At 45.4% G+C, this 19,696-nt stretch overlaps 1 protein-coding gene and 1 long non-coding RNA gene across 2 annotated transcripts; one reads left to right on the top strand and one right to left on the bottom strand.

The window, feature by feature from the left end:
* Positions 1-205: 205 nt before the first annotated feature.
* Positions 206-2,539, bottom strand: LOC143404683 (uncharacterized). Its single transcript, XR_013091927.2, has 3 exons — positions 2,415-2,539; positions 1,435-1,552; positions 206-992 (listed from the first exon to the last, which is right to left on the bottom strand). It is a non-coding gene; the product is annotated as an uncharacterized LOC143404683 (long non-coding RNA).
* Positions 2,540-2,709: 170 nt separating this feature from the next.
* On the top strand, positions 2,710-5,082 carry Foxd3 (forkhead box D3). The gene has a single exon (XM_076862330.2). It carries the CDS (start codon positions 3,153-3,155, stop codon positions 4,584-4,586), a length of 1,434 nt encoding a protein of 477 aa, XP_076718445.1. The 5' UTR covers positions 2,710-3,152; the 3' UTR covers positions 4,587-5,082.
* Positions 5,083-19,696: the final 14,614 nt, after the last annotated feature.

The following is a 19,696-nucleotide window of genomic DNA, read 5'->3' as shown; positions in this document are numbered from 1 at the left end:
GTAGGTCCTGCACGTCTCATCTCATCATTTAGCTAATCGACGCGAAAAGTTTCTGTAAGGGCTGGACCCAGCATCAGATGGTAACACTGATTGAACAAGAGATTAGCACAATAGATCTCTAACCGAGGGGAAGCGTCGCTTTTCACGCTACGCACCGTAATTAATGGTATGAATCAATTAATTTGACTTTTATTGTGTCGAAGGAAAAAAGCGCAACAAATGGAACCGGCAGCTGGGAGTTGTTCACCACCCCCCTTCTCCAGGGAGCTTCCAAGGAGACACAAGAGAATGGACAGCTCAGACCCGGCCTTGGCAGAGGGAGGGTGAGAGGCTGCGATCAACCGCGTGTAGGAAGTCCCGAGAGCCAGCTCGGGAGGGCAGTGGAATCGAAATTAGGTTCATTAGGAGATCACTTCAGAATGACCAGTGAGGGCAGCCCTGGAGTCCCCATCCTCTCCCGTGCATACGTACCCACGCACCTTGCAGGCCAGCCACCCAGGCCGCAGTGGGACCCGTGTGGTGCCCAGAGCTTACCTCTGGAGCTGAGCGACCCAAGATGGGCAAAAGGAGTTTCTACATTTTTAAATTTCAGTTTTGTTTTGCCCCACCCCCACTCCCCTTTAGGACCTTCCTTTAGGTTGCTCGGGCAGTTGCAACCTCGACCTCTGAAGCCTGGGGTGATGGGCAGCTAGCTCGCAGCTCGTGTTGATTTCGTGGTAGACTGTCTAGACGGCATTGTAAAACGGTTCCGAGCCTGCGGGCCACAAAGCGATGCAGCTGCGGAAATGAACTCAAATGCGTTTTAGGGTTATGGAGATCCCATAGAAACCGAAAGGCCTTGGAGGTTGGAGGGAGTCTCAGGATAGTCACTGCCCCAAACCTGTCCCTGTCCCCAATCGGGAACGTTCTGCGAATTAGGGATCCAAAGGGCTAGTGTTAAATCCAAGGGAACTGTCTAACCCAGATGAAAGTCAATCTGTGTGTCGCGATGCCTGCAATGAAGCAAATTTACAGATTTTTAGTTTTCATTTTATTTACTTATTTGATACGCCAGAGAAAGAGTTGGTGGTAGACGGGGAGACAGAGTCAGAAGCGCCACTCTCTACCAGGAATTAACTCAGTTTCCTAGTGCCCTCTGTAAATATTTCACTAATTCTTTTCCCTCAGACCTTCTCCCCTCGTCCTCTTTCCTCTGGTGAAGCTGGCCCTCCCCTTCCAGGCCTTCTGCCGACAGACCTGTCTTGGGTTCCCTAAGCTCTCCACCCCGGAAAGGCGCTAATGCCAGAGGAAAGAGCTCGTGGTGGATTCACCGAGTCAGGAGCACTGATTCCCCTTGGAGGTGTGAGGTCCCTGCGCCCCAGCAACGCCACGCACCTGGGTCAATTTGGGGTCCCCAGCCCTTGTCCCAGTCGGAATCCCCGCCGTCTTTCTTACCATCACTGACTTTCTTTGCCAGAGAAACTCCGTGTGTACTGGCCACATTCTCACCGCCTCCTTCAATGGCTTTGTCGCTGGTTTCCGCGGAACTTAAATCTTGAAGCATTTGCCTATGCTTTAAGAGAAAATCCATGTTAAGTAGCAGCAAAAGAGAGCCCAGTCCACCGGCATGCCAGAGGCCACCGGGGTCCCAGGAGGCCGTGCCCACCGCCCACAAAGTCGCTGTTTGCTACCGGCCCGATTCTACAGCGATCGGGGCCTGGGCGCGGCGTCTAACCTAGAGGCCCAAGGCCTTTTCCCAGCTCCATTTGACTTACCCAGGCCGCGGCCAATACCAGCTCCTTCCCCAGCTCCTCATTTCCGACTTTTTCATATGCTAAATCGTTTAACAACTCCAAGCAGCCAGTTACGGCTTCTTTATTTGTAAGTTCCCTGTTGTTTCACGTCGTTTTTATTTCTCTCCGCAACTATTCTAATAGATTAATCGATAGCTATCTTCTAACCTGAGTAAGCCCCAAACTAATGCTGTTGTAACCACGAGAAAATATGTATATACATACGCAGAAAAACACGCCCGCGTCCAGCCAGGAAAGCCAGGGACGGACCCAAGTGGTTAGGTTTAGGGAGAGGAGAGGGGAGGGAAAAAAAAGGCACCTCAGCAGGTGTCTTCTCTCGGAATGAGCTCAGAAGCTGGAGGGGGGTCTTAAGTCTAATTAGCAAGAGGGAGCCCGGTGCGTTGCCTTTAGTCTTTAGAGAGAAAACAATAAACAAAACAGAGACTAATAAGTTTTTCTTCTTTAAAAATGAGATGGCAGGCTTCTTCTACATTGCCAGTCTCTGTCCAAGGAGTGTTAGCAACCGGGGGGGGGGAGGGGAGGAGGAAAGGATAAGGGGCGGGGAAGGCAGGGCAGCGGGAGCCGCACGGTCCCTCGGACACTCTTAGGCCCACGCCCTCACTCCCACCCACCCACACTCACACCCTCACTGGACCCCCGCGCTGGAATCCAGCCTGGGCAGGGGTCTCCAGGCGGGCCGGAGCGCCCTCGGGGCCGGTTGGATGCTGGGCGCGTGGTGCGGTGCGGAGTTGCGAGTCTCTCGTCCCTTTGTTGACAATTCCCAGAACCAACTTGAGTTTGGCCGGCTCCGCGGCGGCCCTGACGTCACGCGTGGTCACGTGGCCCCGCCTCCCGCTGGATCTTTAAGTAGAAAGTAATCTATCAGGCCAGTCCTTAAAACGGGACTTTCGACTACCCGGGCTTCGGCGTCCCTGACACCACCCCCCCTCTTCGATTGCCCCTGCCAGCGCCCTCCCGAGCTGCTTGGCGCCCGGCGTCCCGCGCCCGCCTGAACAGCTCTTGTGCCCCACACCCGGGCCAGAGGCCGAGGAAGGCGGGCGAAGTAAGGGGGCGCGGCGTGAAGCAGCCTCCCCAGCCGCGAGCGGGTAGCTAACGCCTAGTAGCGAGCGCCAGGGACCGCAGGAGTTCGAGGAGCGCGGCTACGGGGGGCGGACATCAGCGCCCGTGCGGCGAGATGCCGGGCCTCCGAGTGTGAGCCAAGCCAGGAGGGCCCCGAGCCACCTGCGCCCCCCTCCCCTCTCCCTGCCCCCAGTCTTTCGGGGGCGCCCAAATCCCCTTCCCCTGAGTTCCTTAGCAGCCCCTAACAATCCCCATCGCCCTCTGCTCCGTCCCCGCCGCCGCAACCAACCCCGAGGAGGGATGACCCTCTCCGGCGGCGGCAGCGCCAGCGATATGTCCGGCCAGACGGTGCTGACGGCCGAGGACGTGGACATCGATGTGGTGGGCGAGGGTGACGACGGGCTGGAGGAGAAGGACAGCGACGCGGGTTGCGATAGCCCTGCGGGGCCGCCGGATCTGCGCCTGGACGAGGCGGACGAGGTGCCGCCGGCGACACCCCATCACGGGCAGTCTCAGCCGCCCCACCAGCAGCCCCTGGTATTGCCCAAGGAGGCGGCGGGAGCCGGGGCCGGGCCTGCGAGCGAGGCGGGAGCGCCGGAGGCAGACGGCTGCAAGGGTGGCGAAGAGGGCGGCACGAGCGGTAGCGGGCCCGGCGCGGGTAGCGGTGCGGCTGGCGGCCTGACTCCAAGCAAGCCCAAGAACAGCCTGGTGAAGCCACCCTACTCGTACATCGCGCTCATCACTATGGCCATCCTGCAGAGCCCGCAGAAGAAGCTGACCCTGAGTGGCATCTGTGAGTTCATCAGCAATCGCTTCCCCTACTATCGGGAGAAGTTCCCCGCCTGGCAGAACAGCATCCGCCACAACCTCTCACTTAATGACTGCTTCGTCAAGATCCCCCGCGAGCCGGGCAACCCAGGCAAGGGCAACTACTGGACCCTGGACCCGCAGTCCGAGGATATGTTCGACAACGGCAGCTTCCTGCGGCGCCGGAAACGCTTCAAGCGCCACCAGCAGGAACACCTGCGCGAGCAGACGGCGCTCATGATGCAGAGCTTCGGCGCTTACAGCTTGGCGGCAGCGGCAGGCGCCGCGGGACCATACGGCCGCCCCTACGGCCTGCACCCAGCGGCCGCAGCCGGTGCCTACTCGCATCCAGCGGCTGCAGCAGCTGCAGCAGCGGCCGCAGCGCTCCAGTACCCATATGCCCTGCCGCCAGTGGCGCCCGTGCTGCCGCCCGCCGTGCCCTTGCTGCCCTCGGGCGAGCTGGGCCGAAAAGCTGCCGCCTTTGGTTCGCAGCTCGGCCCGGGCCTGCAGCTCCAGCTTAATAGCCTAGGCGCGGCCGCGGCTGCCGCGGGTACGGCGGGCGCGGCGGGCACCACGTCGCTCATCAAGTCTGAGCCCAGCGCGCGGCCGTCGTTCAGCATTGAGAATATCATCGGAGGGGGCCCCGCGGCGCCGGGCGGCTCGGCCGGGAGCGCTGGCGGTGCCAGTGGCACTGGGGGGGCTGGGGGTAGCGGGGGCGGCGGCACGGCACAATCTTTCTTGCGGCCGCCCGGGACCGTGCAGTCGGCGGCGCTCATGGCCACGCACCAGCCACTGTCTCTGAGCCGGACGACTGCTACCATCGCGCCCATTCTGAGCGTGCCGCTCTCTGGACAGTTCCTGCAGCCTGCAGCCTCCGCCGCCGCCGCCGCTGCCGCCGCCGCTCAAGCCAAGTGGCCAGCGCAATAGGGACGCGCCGGTGGCCGGGGCGCAGGCCGGTCGGCAGCCTCAGGCAGCGTGTGCATTTCCCGGCTGCGCGCTCTGCCCCGGTCCCGGTCCCCCTGCCTAATCCTGGACTCGGCCATATCCAACCCCTACCCCGATCCCCCAACACCGACCTTCCGCGGCCTCCATCCCCTCGCGCACACCTAAGCTGACCGAGCAAACTCACCGCGCGCCCGCCGGGAATAGCTTTCCATACAGGTAAAACCAATAACCGAATTTTCCAAAAATGCACCCCGACGGCGCCTGTTCTCAGTATCGTAGGGGTGGAGGGAAATTCTTTGTACATATTTGTATAAAAATTATTGACTTTCCTTTTGGGGTTTTTATTTTTTTAAGAAAAAAAACAAATTCAGTAGATTTAGAGCTCTGAACTTTCATTTTTTTTGAAGGTTCACTCTCCGCAGTTTTATCTGAGAAAATGTATAGAGACGTTGGGAAATTTTAAATACAAAATTTTCAAAAAGGCGAAGTGTCATTCTATTATAAAAGTCTGTTTATATATGAATGAATATATATGGTATTCTAAATGTTATTCCATCGTGTTGTACACAACTTTGTAAATAAATTTTTAAAATGCTCGACATAGTGTTTTATTTAGGTGTCTGAAGTAAATGACAAGATTTTTAAATGGAATTTGCATTTTATCTTCCCCAGAAAATTAAGGAGTTTCAAGTAATGACCTTTTCAAACTTTGATAATTCACAATTTGAGTGTAAGAACATTTTAATTGAAGAAAAAGTATACCTAATTTAAATCATTAATGTTTTTTCCTTTAGTTTTCACCAAAAACCAAGATGCAGGAGATGATCTCCTTCATACCAATCCATTAAATCTAAATAACCAGACAGTTATGTAAAGTAAGCTGTCATTTAAGAAAACACACACACCTAATTCTAAACAACAGCAGTCTTTTAAATATTTAAAGAAAAACCAATGAAGTTTTTAAGACAATGAAAACATCTCATATGAGTTTTTAGTCATTTTAATTATCCTTTCAAAAGTAAGCAAATTCCAAACTTCCCTGATTTTAGCTTTTAAATCTTCGATTTTGAAATTCCTTTTTATTCCTTAAGTGGAAGTGCTAAATAAACTCAATTGATATTTTTAAATTTATGTGATGGCATTTTAAATTTTGCAGTAGGATGGTATTATCTATATTAACATGATAGATAAAACATAATTGTTTTATTCTTTCATGATATTTTCAAATAAGATATCCCTTTTCTCTGGCACTAATCCATCCACATGATAATTGGATTTCTGAAGGATTCCTATAGATGCTTTCTTTCCGTCCAACCCGAAGCCTTTCTCAAGGCAACGAAACACCATTAATACCCTTTTAAAAACAGGTGCACATCACCCCTCCCCCTTTTTTTTCTTTTACCTTAGTCTAGGTTAGTGTGAAATGCGAGATCGTAGTGTAATAATGGGGAATGCCTTCGTAGATTATTTTTAATGTGCATTTCAGCTGTCTTTCTTTTAAAAAGTATGAAGGTAGAAACATCTTGACGCAGGAGACCGGTTTCCGCCACCTTCAGCATACCCTCGAACGGCATCAATTCTAATTATTTTGTAATTAATTTAGCTGTTACAATTACTTATGCGCAATCTCTTTTACTGGAGCGGGTGGCGGCACTGTCAGCTCGGCCCTGGGAGCGTCCTGTTAATAAAACCCGGCCAGTCCCTGGCGCTGTTGTCCACTTCGCCGCCCAGATGGTGGAGACGCCTCCACACCGCGGATCGGAGCCTTGTTTTTCCGCGGCGGGCGTGGGCTAGTGGGTCGCTTTAAAAGACACTTCCTCGCAAATACCCGAATCTGTTTTCCTGGTAAACGGTAAACGTTATTGTGTCCTGAGTAAACATTCCTTCGGGATCAGGGTCCTAAAATAAAACAAGCTGCAGGGGGTGAGAGAGTTTAACTTAATAAACAAGAATCCGACCATCAACCACCGCCAGTGGAGCAAAAGTAACCTTCACGTAGACGAGAATAGGGACCGCACGGTCTTCGGGCGGGTCCCATCTAATCTCCTTTTACAAGGAAAACTAAACGGATCTAAATTTGTTTGTGTGTTGCAGCTATAAAAGTAACAAGTTGTTTCACAGTTGTGTCTGGCTAATCGGTTTTTTACACAAACAGCAAATGGTACATGATTTGTGCAAACACATAGAGGTTATTTCTAAATTTAGCTGACACCCCTGGGAAAAGGGAAAGGCAGGGCTTCTTGAATTCACTTTTAGCCTCAAGAAGCTGCTGATCCAAGGCTTCTAAATGACATTGGATAACAGGGGCCTCATTCCATCTCTGATCCTTTGTTACTTATAAAATTACTCGCTCATATTTCCGCGCATAGCAGCAATACCGGCCGAGCCTGAGCCCGCAGCGTGACACAGCCACAAGCAGCCGCTTGAGATCCGCAGGGCTTTTTCCAGCGATGCATTAGGCAGCGGGGTGTAAAGGAGGAGAGGTCCACCGGCAACTTTCCTTCCAGCCACTCTCACTCTTGAGCTACAGCCTGGAGATGGTCCCCTTCCTTTATATCTTGAAGGGTAGGAGACCCTCATACCCAAACCCCCTAACCGGCCAGCGGTTGTTTAAAGTTTTGTCAGATGTCAGGAAGGTAGGCCTAGCCTTAGCCCCCTGAAAAACTCTTTTGGGTTGAAGCTTTTAAAACTAAAACAGTTTAGGGCAGAAGGGGAAATGCAAATACCATACTTAATGAACAGAAGCACTTGGTGCGTCTAGTGTGTGTGTGTGTGTGGGGGGGTGTAACTCATGCTTGATGTTATCAAACGCTGGCACCTGCGACAAAAGGCATTGAAATCCGCTCCCACGTTAAGATTTAAAGGCAACACGACTGGTTTCCACTTTTTATTCCATTTAAGAAAAGAAACTAAAGGAAAGGGGGAGATTTATTTGCAATAAAAGAAGGAAGTAGGTTGGTTTTTATGGGGAGAGTTTTAGCTTTTCGGCTAACACATACATTTAAACATGTTTCCATTTCCTCTGGCACCTATTTCCAGAAAATCAATTCACTCTTGAAGCCTGTGGCCCCTATAATGTCTTCAAGATGGAATTCTTGAGTGGACCCCCTTACTCAGTCTCCTGGGAAATGGAGAGTAGATCTGGAGGTCCAGGGAAATGGGAACTAAGGATAGAGCAAAATATACTTCATGAGCTGAGCAAGGTTCTTGCTGCAGTAGCGGACATGGCCTGTAGGGGGCGGCGAACAGACGAAAAACTTCCGGGTTTGTTTGCGAGGGCTCAGCCCCATCCCCCTGAGGTCTCATCTGTCGGGTTCTGAATGCTCTGACACCTAGCTCATCCACAAGTTATGGGACTCCCAAATCGGATCTTGGAGAAACTGCTTTCCTCCACCTGTCTCCTGGAAGAGTCAGAATCTCGAGTTGAGTTTGTCCTAAAGATTGAGAAGCTATAAAGTTTAGTGATGAGGAAACATTGACTAGGAAGTAATTAAAGGTAATATTTGAGGTTATTTATTTTACACGGCTTAGACGAAGAGTCTTAGTAATGAGAACATGAAAGGAGCTCTGGTGCGCTTGTATGTCTGGATGTTTTAAGGTGGACCCCTGAACAGAATGTGTTCTGAAAGAAAGCTAGTTCCAGAGCCATGTGTCCATCCACCCAGTCCATCTGTGTCTGTGATGGTGCAAACTTCGGCATAAAGTACAGTGTATGTGTGTGTGTCGTGGTGGGGGGTCATATTTCATGGGAAGGGGTGACAGGAAGCAGTGGGATAAGAGAGGCCTTGCAGAAGGCATACCAATCAGGGATTGGCATTGGACCAGTGGCTTGTTTTTTGTTTTGTTTTGTTTTTTAGCCTCTCCATTTCCTTGGGAATAAGTGTACTTGTCGCCTTGTAGAATTAGTTGAGCTAGTGTCAGTGAAAAATGTTTTATAAACTGTAAATTACCGAAGGAGTTTGTTTTATTTGTTTCCCCTGGCTTCCCCCTACCCCTTTTGTTTTTCTTCCTTTTTAATGGCTTCTGGACAGATAAACAACTAAGCACTGGTAGTGTTTGGCTTGTTTTTGAATGACTCAATTTTACATGTGAAATTTACATGTCGCAGACCTATCCCAGCTCCCGATGTCTGGACGGATGGTGCAAAAGCGAGGCTGACCACAAGGGGCTTATCCAGGAGCCTCCTTCGGGTCTTGAACCCTCCTGTACCAAGCCCTGGGCCTGAGGAGCAGCCCACGGTGCCCACCCACCCTCATCCGGTTCCCTCGCTCCAGAGGCAGGTATATTTCTTTCTAGCTGAGCGGTCTACTTTGCTGTTTGCCCCTTTGCTTGCACTAACCGAGGCAAGTGGGGAAACCTGAGCCCTCCGCTGACAGACGTCCATTAGCGAGAGAGGCGGCCTCCGAGGCGAATTAAAGGTAACCAGATCCCAAACCCGCGTAAAAGACCACCCTCCTTTCGCCGCCTCCGACAGTTGGCAGAGTTACACCCAGAGCCAACTTCTCTCTTCACCACCACCCCCTCTCCGTGCCCTCTGAGGAATGTACAAGCCATTCTTTGCTCCCTGGGGCAAAACTAGCAAAAGAGGGAGGTGCACTGAACAAAATTTGAAAAGTTGCAAAAGCTGCCAGGTATCCTTAGGAGGATAGTCGTCTTGTTTTTATTTCTGGAGGTGGTGTCTTACATCAGAATATTTCTAAATTATTCTAAAGAATTAAAATTTCTTAAATTTTCTAAAGAATTAGATTAGTTTCTCCACCATTTAAGCAAACAACAAACAAAAACAGAAAAGAAAAAAGAATTAGTTCCCTAAACCCTCCTTTTCCCGAGGATTTTTGTGTTAATGCACATGGCTCTGCCCCTCAGTGACGAATTGGAGAGGAAGGAAACCCTCTTACTCCCTTGTGTAGGTCCTCCAATGGGGACTTTCGGACGCGTCTTCAGAAAAACAGCCCTAGAATATTAGCCTTAGAAGTGGACTCAGGGACCACCCTCTCTCTTTTCACATAGGCTCACAAGGTTTTGTGACTTACCCAAGGTCACTGGGCAGCCCAAATGTGAGCTACGTAAGTACTCTTGGGAGGAAAGGAAAACAGCCAACACTGGAGCAAAGAATGTGGGAGGACAGAAAGGAGAAGAAAAGGGGCTAACAGTAGTGTTGGACCGAGCGGAACTCGGCTCCGCTCCGGGAGGGCGGCGACCTAGACCTTGGGACCTTCCCGACATCCCAAAGCCATGCGGCCCCAATCCGTTCGGGACCCAGGGCCCCATGTCCTTCTAGCCAGGAGACGAGGGAAGATGGAAGGAAGGAACTTGACGCCCGAAGCGCCCTTCACCCTGTGGGTCCGCGGCCCAGCTACATTGCGCAGTGTCTGTACCCACCGGTGCCCCCATCCTCCTTCCCACGCCAGGATCATCCCCGCCCCGGCCTCCAGGGCTGGGCCGGCAAGACTCCAGCTCCCCCTGCTTGAAAGTAGGGAAGGGAGAAGAGAATTCCAATTAATTATGGAGAAAACACAGTCGTAAAAGGCAATCGCTGCCGCTGCCGTGGTGAGCGTGTAGGGAGACCCTCGGTGGGGACTCGTCGCCTGACCCTGTCCCGCGACTCCCCGAATGCCCGAGCTTGGGAAGATTGCAACCGGAATCCAGTCCCCGGCCGATCAACCCGGGCTGCCGAGATGCTCCAGCCTGGAAATCAGGGGGAAAGGGTGGAGGGGTACGTTTTACTTCTCTAATTAGGGCACACATAGTCCTGGCGTGAAGACTCTCTGCGACTTGGGCAGGTCGCGGGAGAGCCCCGGCCTGCTCGCCCCGACGCCAACGCGCAGCGAGAAGAAACCTCTCCACCATTCTGTGATGGTTAGGTATTTGGGGTCCAGCGACAGGAGCTATGGTGCACATCTTACTGGAAAGGGGGACTTTGGTTCTTTCCTCCTTCGACGTCTTCCATTCTTCTCACAACAGATGGTAAGCAAGATGCAGTTTTCTTTAAAAGAATAACACATTTTGATCCTATTACCCTTTTCTGCCAGGGGCACGTGTCCGGATTCGTTGGGAGCTCTGCTTTCAACGGTAGAGCAACCTCAAACCCCAAATTTTCTTTTGCTCTCAAGCTTCATCTGGGAGGCAGCGCCTCCTCCCGGAAACCTTCTTGAGCCTCCCTGTGCAGGTTAGTTTGCTGCTGCTTGGAACTCAGGTGCCAATGAATGAGCTATTGACATTATCAATGCTCTGTCATTCCCTAATGAGTTCCTTGCTGCCTAACATTGCTGAGCACACAGGGGACAACCCAAATTAATTGACAACCTTGGACTATGGAATGGGACGGGAAATCTTGAAGACCTGATCAAACCAAGTCTTTCTCGAGAGTTTAGGTCAATTTTCTCTCCGTTCCTTTTCCTCTTTATAACAAATGCTTTTTTAAACACCCTGTTAGTTTTTTAAATGAATGAATTTAAAAATCACTTATTAGAGATCTAAAAAGTACAAGATATGTTAACTGTTCATGATATAATTGGATTTTCTGGCATGTTTTCTATGTCATTGTGAAATTAGTTGAAAACTTCTCCCAGCCAGAAATATCAGCAGCTAATCCCACTTCCCATCTAGAGGGGAACTAACCCCCTGTGGCGCTCCTGTTTTCATCCAAATTTTGCTTTTTCCAGTGAAAAAGGAACCATTGCCTCCCAAAACAGTCTACTGCACTTAGGGGCATCTTTATTTGTTGAAGTGTCTTCCTTTTATAGAACTCTAATTTCCTTGGTGGTGGTGCCGGGGAGGGAGGGAACCTTAGATTTGAGTCATTTGTTCAAATTCTCATATTAAAGATGCTCATATTTTCATGTGCTGAGGTTTTTTTATCTAGAAATAAAGAAATCACTGTGGTTTGCCATCTACATTACAACTACTGTTTGTGTGAAACACTGTTTCAGGGTGGTTTGTGGGCCTTGCTTGTGAGTTACCTACACTATTTAAAATATAAAACTAGGAATTAGATCTTCTTTGGAAGGTATTTGTGTAGACTTTGCTATGCACTAGAGAGAGGAAGAAAAAAAAAAATCCCAGGCTCTTTGGTCATTGCCTTCTAGCTGGCATCTAGATAATGTGTGCTTTTGTGCTATATATTTAATATTTTTTTCCCAATATATATCCCAGCCTGTGGATTCCATTGATTTAGTCTTTATATAGCTTTGTTGGCTTCTTTTTTCACATTGTTACATATTATACCAGGAAACCATCTCTCAAATTCTACCATCTTGCAAATGTAAATGTTGATTACAAAAGCAAGGTAGTATCAAGATCAGTACAGATTAATCACAACCACTGTGAAACATCTGCTTTATTGATAGTACTTCAACAGCACCACCTTCCACATACATCAGGAATTATGACTTTATGATAAACTTGCTCTTGTTGCTAGAGGGAATTGAATGCAAGAGTTAATAGATTGGATTAAAAGATAGACTAATTCCTAGCCCTAGTCCTGACATTGAACTGGAATATCTGATAGACTCTATATTTGCCCACATAAAGACCATTATTGAAAATTTAGCTGAAAGGAATTATAGTATCATAACTATCATTTCAAAATTTTAACTTTTTGAGTAACTTAAAAAATTTAGAGGTTTTTAAAAAATCTTGATTTCACTTTTGTCTTGATTTAAGATGTCTGTCATTCCAAAATATCTGTCATTCAAACCTCCAGTCATTTGAAGATTTCTTTACTCTGTAGTGATACTATACTGAAGGGAACTAAATCATCCCTCTCTACCACTACCCATGAAGCTCCATGAATAACTTGAAAAAGTCCCATAAGAGAATATGAGCAAATCCAGTTTGGGAAGCATTATTCTAGCTATTCAATATGCATATTTAATGGGTTACACTTTTCTGTTAATTTGAAATATTCTTACATTAAATGAGATGATGTTTTGAGAAAGCATTTTCTGAATTATGAGTTAGTTGGTCCAAGGGTTGTGGGTTATTGTTAAGTTGTTTAACGTTGAATTATAAGAGTTAAACACTTATTTAATTTGATAAGATAAACATTTATATAACATGTCTCAACCACATTAGCTCTACTTTATTTTCCAAATTGTTTCCTTTGCTAGGGAGGACTTAATATTTGAGACACAGAATGATATTCTGGAAAAAGCATGGGCATTAGATCTGATAATCCTAGGGTCAAATCCTGGTTCTTTAATTTCCTTAATATGTACCCCTGAGCAAAGTTAATTAGCCTTTCTGAATCTTAGTTTTCTTATCTTTAAAATAAGCATCAAAATATGGAAACATACTATAATGTACTTGGTATGCACAACAGTTATGGACTATTACTTCTATACAGTTTTGCTGATTTTATAGTGGTCATAATTTCATGAGGCTACCTATATTTTTTCTCTGATATCATATACCAAATAGTTGTCACATTGCATTTAAAAATGAAGTTGCTGAGACCACTGTCCCTTCCATCTGTTTGAGTTAGGTATCATTTTTGTGTTCTCACAACTTAACAAATGTGAAACAATTTACGCTGTGGTGCTGCTTGGTAAATCACTTCTTCACTTTGAGGGTATTTTTCAGTCTTGTGGATGAGAGGTCTTGACAATAGTCATTAAAGATATGAAAGCACTTTCACAAGAACAAGGACATGTGCCTTATGTCTCTTTGCTGAGCTCTGGTCTGGGTGAACTAATTTTAACATTTTTTTAGATCTACACTAACATTTCACTAGAAAAAGTTACTATCTGCTGGGCACAGTGGCACACATCTGTAATCCCAGTGATTAGGGAGGCTGAAACAGGAGAGTTGCGAGTTCAAAGCCAGCCTCAGCAAAAGTGAGGTGATAAGCAACTCAGTGAGACTCTGTCTCTAAATAAATACAAAATTGGGCTGGGGATGTGGCTCAGTGGTTGAGTGTCTCTGAGTTCAATCCCCAATTCCCCTCCACCACCACCACCCCTCCAAAAAAAAGGTTACTATCTGCCTAGACTGGATCTTATTAGGCCAACACCTGTTTTTAAGCTTGTAAAGACCACCTCAGTTATGCTATCTGGTTAATGGGAAAATTTGACATTGTATAGTTAAGAGAGGATGAGGTAGAAGTCAAGTGATTTAGGTTTGCTGGCTGATGACTTGGGTTAAGTAACTTGAAATTCTAATACAGATTATGATAGTCTGGATGAGACATGTTATATAACTATTTAGCTTATTGAATTAAATCAAACATCATTTAAAGAGTAAGAGGTAGGAGGAAACTCCATTTTAATGTGAAGCTGTCCTGAATTCCACTTAATGGGTGTGAGATGCTTGTAAGTGAAGCAAGGGTGGCACCAAATTGCTGTTTCCATGATGTCTCAGTTCCCTTAGGTCTTTTACAGCATGAACATCTTACTTCCAAAAATGGTATCTTCATGCTGATATATCCCGCTCCTTTTTTTTTTTTTTTTTTTTTTTTTTTTTTTTAGTATTGGGGATTGGGCCCAGGGTCACTTTATCACTGAGCTACATCCCCAGTCCATTTTATTTTTTATTTTGAGATGGGGTCTTGCTTAATTGCTTAGGGCTTTGCTAAGTTGCTTTGACTGACCTCAAATTGTGATCCTCCTGCCTTAGCTTCCCAAGTCTCTGGATTACAGGTATGTGCTACCATTCCTAGCTCCTGGACCCTCTAAATGCTTTATAGTTAAGCAAAGAAAGAGCTGTCTATTAGATTAAGGAAGAAATGGTATGCTTGCCTACTGCAAAGGCAAGTTTAAGGGATTTTGTGGTTAATTTTTATTGTATTAAATTGTTACTATACCTGTTACTTTAGAATCTAATTCCTGAACAAGATTCAATTTCCATCGTAATATCTGCCCTACCAGGGCTATTCTTCGAATCAGATGAGATAATATATGTTTAAGTGCTAGGTAGAATTCATGATGCTATGAAATGTAAAGTGTTTCTGTTCTCTGGACAAGACTTGATAAGAAATCCACTTACATGGCTTTACTCTTATTTGTTTCATATTTTCACACAGAAAGTAAAGTGTAGCTAAGTATAGAAAAACCCTCCCCAACCATGAGGATGAGGATGATGGTGACCATGATGATGAATGTCACAACAACATGAGCTAAGATTCATTAAATACCACATGCCAGAAAGTGTGGTCAGTGCTTGGAGTAAATTATTCTCAGTAAAATACTGCTTTGGGAGGAGTTCTTCCTCTTAGATTTTCTATCCTCAACACCCTCCTAGAGGTACTTAAGTTTTAAATATTATATACATTTTCTGAAAGCCTCCAAATTACTTGTGTGTCTTTTTTTTTTTTTTTTTAAGAGATGAACTAAGAAGTGGTAGATGAGGAAATACTTGTTCCATGGATTAGAATGTGTTTTCATGGGGAGGACTTTTCATCAGAGGAACCTGTGAGCTTCTCCTCCTCCTCCTCCCCCCTCCTCTTTTTCCTACTCCTCCGCCTCCGCCTCCTCCTCTTCTTCTTTTTCTTCTTCTTCTTCTTCCTCGTCTTCTTTTCTTGAAGATCTTTATTTTATTTTTATGTAGTGCTGAGGATCGAACCCAGTGCCTCATGCATGCTAGGTGAATGATCTGGTTGGTGGGTTTGGACCTGGGCATTTGTGCATTAGACTCTATCTGTGTGGTGGACCTGCATGCTCACAGAGATGCTGGGTTTCAGTCTGTGCCATGCACGTACATCACCAGAACATGCTTCTGCTGTGAGTGGACACAACTGCCTATGATAGATAGGTAAGTCTGCTAAGCCAGCAACTATTACTTGATTGTACATTCTTCAATTTAGCTTTCACCAGAAATAAAGCTAGTTTGTTGTTGTTTTCTAAATAATATCTCTGACTCCTATATCTACTTATCAGTTGTTTCAAAATTTGGGTGGGAGAAAGAGTTATAAATTAACTACACTGAAGCCTAACAAAAGGCAATATGATCAAGAGCACTGGTATACACAGCAATGTTTATAGCAGCTCAGTTCACAATTGCTAAGCTATGGAACCAACCTAGGTGCCCTTAAACAGATGAATGAATAAAGAAAATGCATACATACATAATGGAATATTACTCAGCCTTAAAGAAGAATGAAATTAGGCCTTTGCTGGTAAATGGAAGGAACTAGAGACCATCATACTAAGTGAAATAAGCCAATCTTAAAAAAACCAAATGCCAAATGTTCTCTCTGATATGCGGAGGCTAACACACAATAAGGTGGGGGAAAGGAAAGAATAAAAGTTCCTTGGGTTAGACAAAGGAAAATGAAGGGAAGGTAGAGGGGATGGGAATAGGAGAGAAGTAAAATGAATCATACTTAACTGTCCTATATTCATATATGAATACATGACCAGTGAAGCTCCACACCACATTCAACCACAAGAATGGGATCCTAATTAGAATACGTTATACTCCATGCATGTATAATACATCAAAACACATTCACTGTCACATATATTTAAAAAGAACAAATAAAAATAAAGAGCATTGACATAGAAATGAAATGGCCTGATTTCAGATTCTAGTTCATTCACTTAAAGCTGTGTCACCTTGCACAGGTTACTTAACCTTCCTGGACTGTAGTTATTTTGGCAGTAAAACTAGGGCATTAATAAAATGCACCCTTCTGGAGTCAATTGATACATGTACAGTGTTTGAAACAATCCTGGGCATGGACTAAGCATCCAACAATATTAGCTTTGGTACTGAAGATTGAACCCAGTGTTGCTCTAACACTGAGTTATATCCTGAGCCCTATTTATTTATTTATTTAGTGGTGCTGGGGATTGAACCCAGGGCCTTGTGCATGCAAGGCAAGTACTCTACCAACTGAGCCATATCCCCAAGCCCCCTTTTAATAATTTGAGACAAAGTGTCAGTCCTCCTGCCTTAGCATCCAAGCAGCTGGAGATTACAGGCATGTACCACTGCAGCCAAGCTCAAATGTTAGTATTATTATTGAGACAATACTAAGGGCCTGAAGTATAATCTAGATATTTGCAAATAATTTGCATTCAGCCTCTAACTTCCCTCCTGCAATGCAGTGAATGTTTATGTTCCCCACGAAATTTATATGTTGAAATTCTAACCCCAAGATGTTGGTATTTGAAGGTAGAGAGTCTTTGGGAGGTGCTAAGGTCACAGGGAGCAGATGAATGGGATTAACACCCTTAATCTGCTTGACATAGCAATCTTTTCACAATGTGTAAGTATATCGAAACAGCATGTTCTGTACCTTAATTATGTATAATACAATAAAATAAAGGTTGCAAAATAAAACACAAGGAAAGGAAAAAAATATTTTAAAAAAAAGAAAGACCACAGAGAAATCCCTCACCCCTGTCACCTTGTGAGAATCACAGTGAGAAGGCAATTTTGTGCAAGGAACAGGGCCCTCACAGACACCATATCTGCAGGTGCTTTTATGTCAGACTGTGAGGAATGAATTTCTGTGGTTGACAGGCTATGAGGCCTATGGTCTCTGGTTATAGCAGCTGTAACAGACAAAGCCACCTTTAAAAATGTCAATGCAGATTATTAGCAGAGGGGCCTTCTCTGTGCTAAATATCATTTAGTCTTTCTCCTTCTCTTTTCTCTACTTGCCACAATCTATAGAAATAGGACTCAGTGACATTTGTTAGGGACACTTCAGGCTAGTTCACTACAATCATTCTTGTTTCGGAATCCCATGGCACTTTGTCTCTCGTGTACAATTTGGTAGTTAAATGTGTGCTCTTAGGCTGGAGGTGTGGCTCAGTGGTGGAGTGTTTGCTTGTGAGGCACTGTGAGGCACTGGATTCAATCCTCAGCACCACATAAAAAATAAATAAAATAAAGCTATTTTGTTCATCCACAACTAGTTTTTTTTTTTTTAAATATGTGCTACCATATGGAAGAAAATGCAGAAGGGGGTCAAATTTTAAAAGAAGACAGGATCACCTGAGTGGATCTCAGGTTTCAAATATGCTATAGTAATATTTGGGGTCAAATATTGTAGACAATTTTAGGCCACAGAAAAATGAATTTTATAACAAATGCCTGAATATTCACCATTCTGCCATTAACATTTGAATATACTTGCTTTATCACATAATTGATCTAGCCATTCATCCATCCATCCATTGATCCATCTGTCAATCCATGTTTCCTAATATATTACAAAGTAGAATGTTATGGTAATATTTTGAAACACTAACCCTCAAGTATTTTCTCCTTCCCTTCCCTTCCCTTCCTTTCCCTTCTCCTCCCTCCCTCCCTCCCTCCCTTCCTTCCTTCCTTCCTTCTTTCCTTCCTTCCTTCCTTCCTTTCGAAGTGGGGATCAAGCCCAGGTCTTGTACATGCTAAGCACAGACTCTATCACTGAATGACACTTGCAGCTAACCTTTGATTCTTTTCTTGGAACTTCTGTGATCTCTCTATTTCTCTGAGAGAATGGAGAATGGACAGGACAGGACCTGGAGTCTAACTGCCTGGCTTGAAATCCAGCCTTGCCCTCTCCTAGCCAAGTGACCTGTGTAACCTTACTGTGAATGTCCTCATCTGTAACAAGAGGATAACAACCATACCTACTTCATGAAGCTGTTGTGTGATTAAATGAAGTAGTGCGTGTAAAGTGTTTGCAACAGTCATTTGCCCACAAAACGCTCTTGGGGGACTAAGTTTCACTAGGTAGTGAAATTTAATTAAATTGTTACCTAAACCTCATGAGGTAGTGTCTTTATTATATGATATAATGAATATTAGGTATTATTGTTTATTGCAGCAGAAATTCAGAGAGGGAAAAAAATCTGTTTAGTTTGTGAGTTTTAAAACAGGTTTTTGAAGTGTAGTACAAAGGAAGGAAGGTTTTTTTTGAAAGTAACTGAACTCTGCCTATCAAAAGCCTAAGTACTCTGGGATTAAGAGTCTCACCTGACCAAGTTATATAAAGATGCCCAGCCATTGGGGAGAGAGAGCTGATCTGGGAGAAACTGTGCAGGGCGTCATGGACTCGCCTCAATTCAGGCTGATTCTCAAAGTTGGGGTGAGAGTTTTGTACATGAATTCAAGATTCAACAGCTGAGAAAAATTGTGCTTCTCTGTAGTTATCTGGGCTGGGCAGGGTAAGCTCTTGCCCTCTGATCATTTTCTCTTGTTAAAACTAGAATTCATCATCTACAATCTCAGAAAAGGGAGGCCACAAGGGAAAAAAAAAGGTAATTTTCTTTCTTTTTAAGCAAAAACAAACAAACAAACAAACAAACAAAACCCCCCAAACCAACAACAAAGATCTGGCCCAAACCACCTTTGGAAGAGTAGAGTGGTTTCTGGACTAGAAGAGAAGGCAGTCCCAGTCAAACTTGAATAGTTGGTCCTCCTGATTTGGGTGGGGGGAGGATGGCCTCCCAATTATACTTGATATTTTAAAAAATAAGTAGTCTTATTTTGAAGACTCCAATTCGGCATTCTACTAATAATTGCAAGGTATGGCAACTTTAATATGACAGAATAGCTGGAATTCTCAAAACTTTAGAAGATATTTTTTTTGCTTGTTTTCTTTGAGGTATTAGGAATTCAACTCAGGGCTTTGTGCATTCTGGACAAGTTTTCCACCACTGATGTACATCCCCAGCCCAAAATATTTAGGAGGATTCACTGCACTTGCTGATTTGAGTTGATTGTAATTTTAAATTTCCTTAGTTTCTGCTTTTTAATTTAAAATTATCATTCTAAGCATTTAAGAAGGGTAAGCTAAATAAAAAATAATGAGTTGTGTGATGTTGGATAGTTCCATTTGTTCATCTGCAAATGAGAATTAAAATAGGATCTATCTAACGAGGTGGTTGTGAGGATGAAATCAGTTAATACATATGTGCTTATGACCATACTTAGTGCAGAGTAGGCACTTGAGAATTTTTAGGTGATAGTTTTTCCAGGGTTCTTTGCAAAGGTACCTGGAGCGAATTTGCATCAAACCAGTACGTGCAGTTGCTTCAGTTTTCTCTTCCCTTGGCCAGAAACACACTAAATCATCTCCAAGTTCAAAGCATTCAGCAAACAGTGGCAAGGCAGAGTCACCAGAAATGTGCACCTGATTTCCATGACAAATA

Source organism: Callospermophilus lateralis, chromosome 7, assembly GCF_048772815.1.
Source record: "Callospermophilus lateralis isolate mCalLat2 chromosome 7, mCalLat2.hap1, whole genome shotgun sequence".
NCBI lineage: Eukaryota > Metazoa > Chordata > Mammalia > Rodentia > Sciuridae > Callospermophilus > Callospermophilus lateralis.
This window is presented reverse-complemented; position numbering and strand designations above follow the sequence as displayed.

Excerpts from the sequence above, each read along its gene's own strand:
- Foxd3 (XM_076862330.2), top strand. The coding sequence starts at position 3,153 with ATGACCCTCTCCGGCGGCGGCAGCGCCAGCGATATGTCCGGCCAGACG.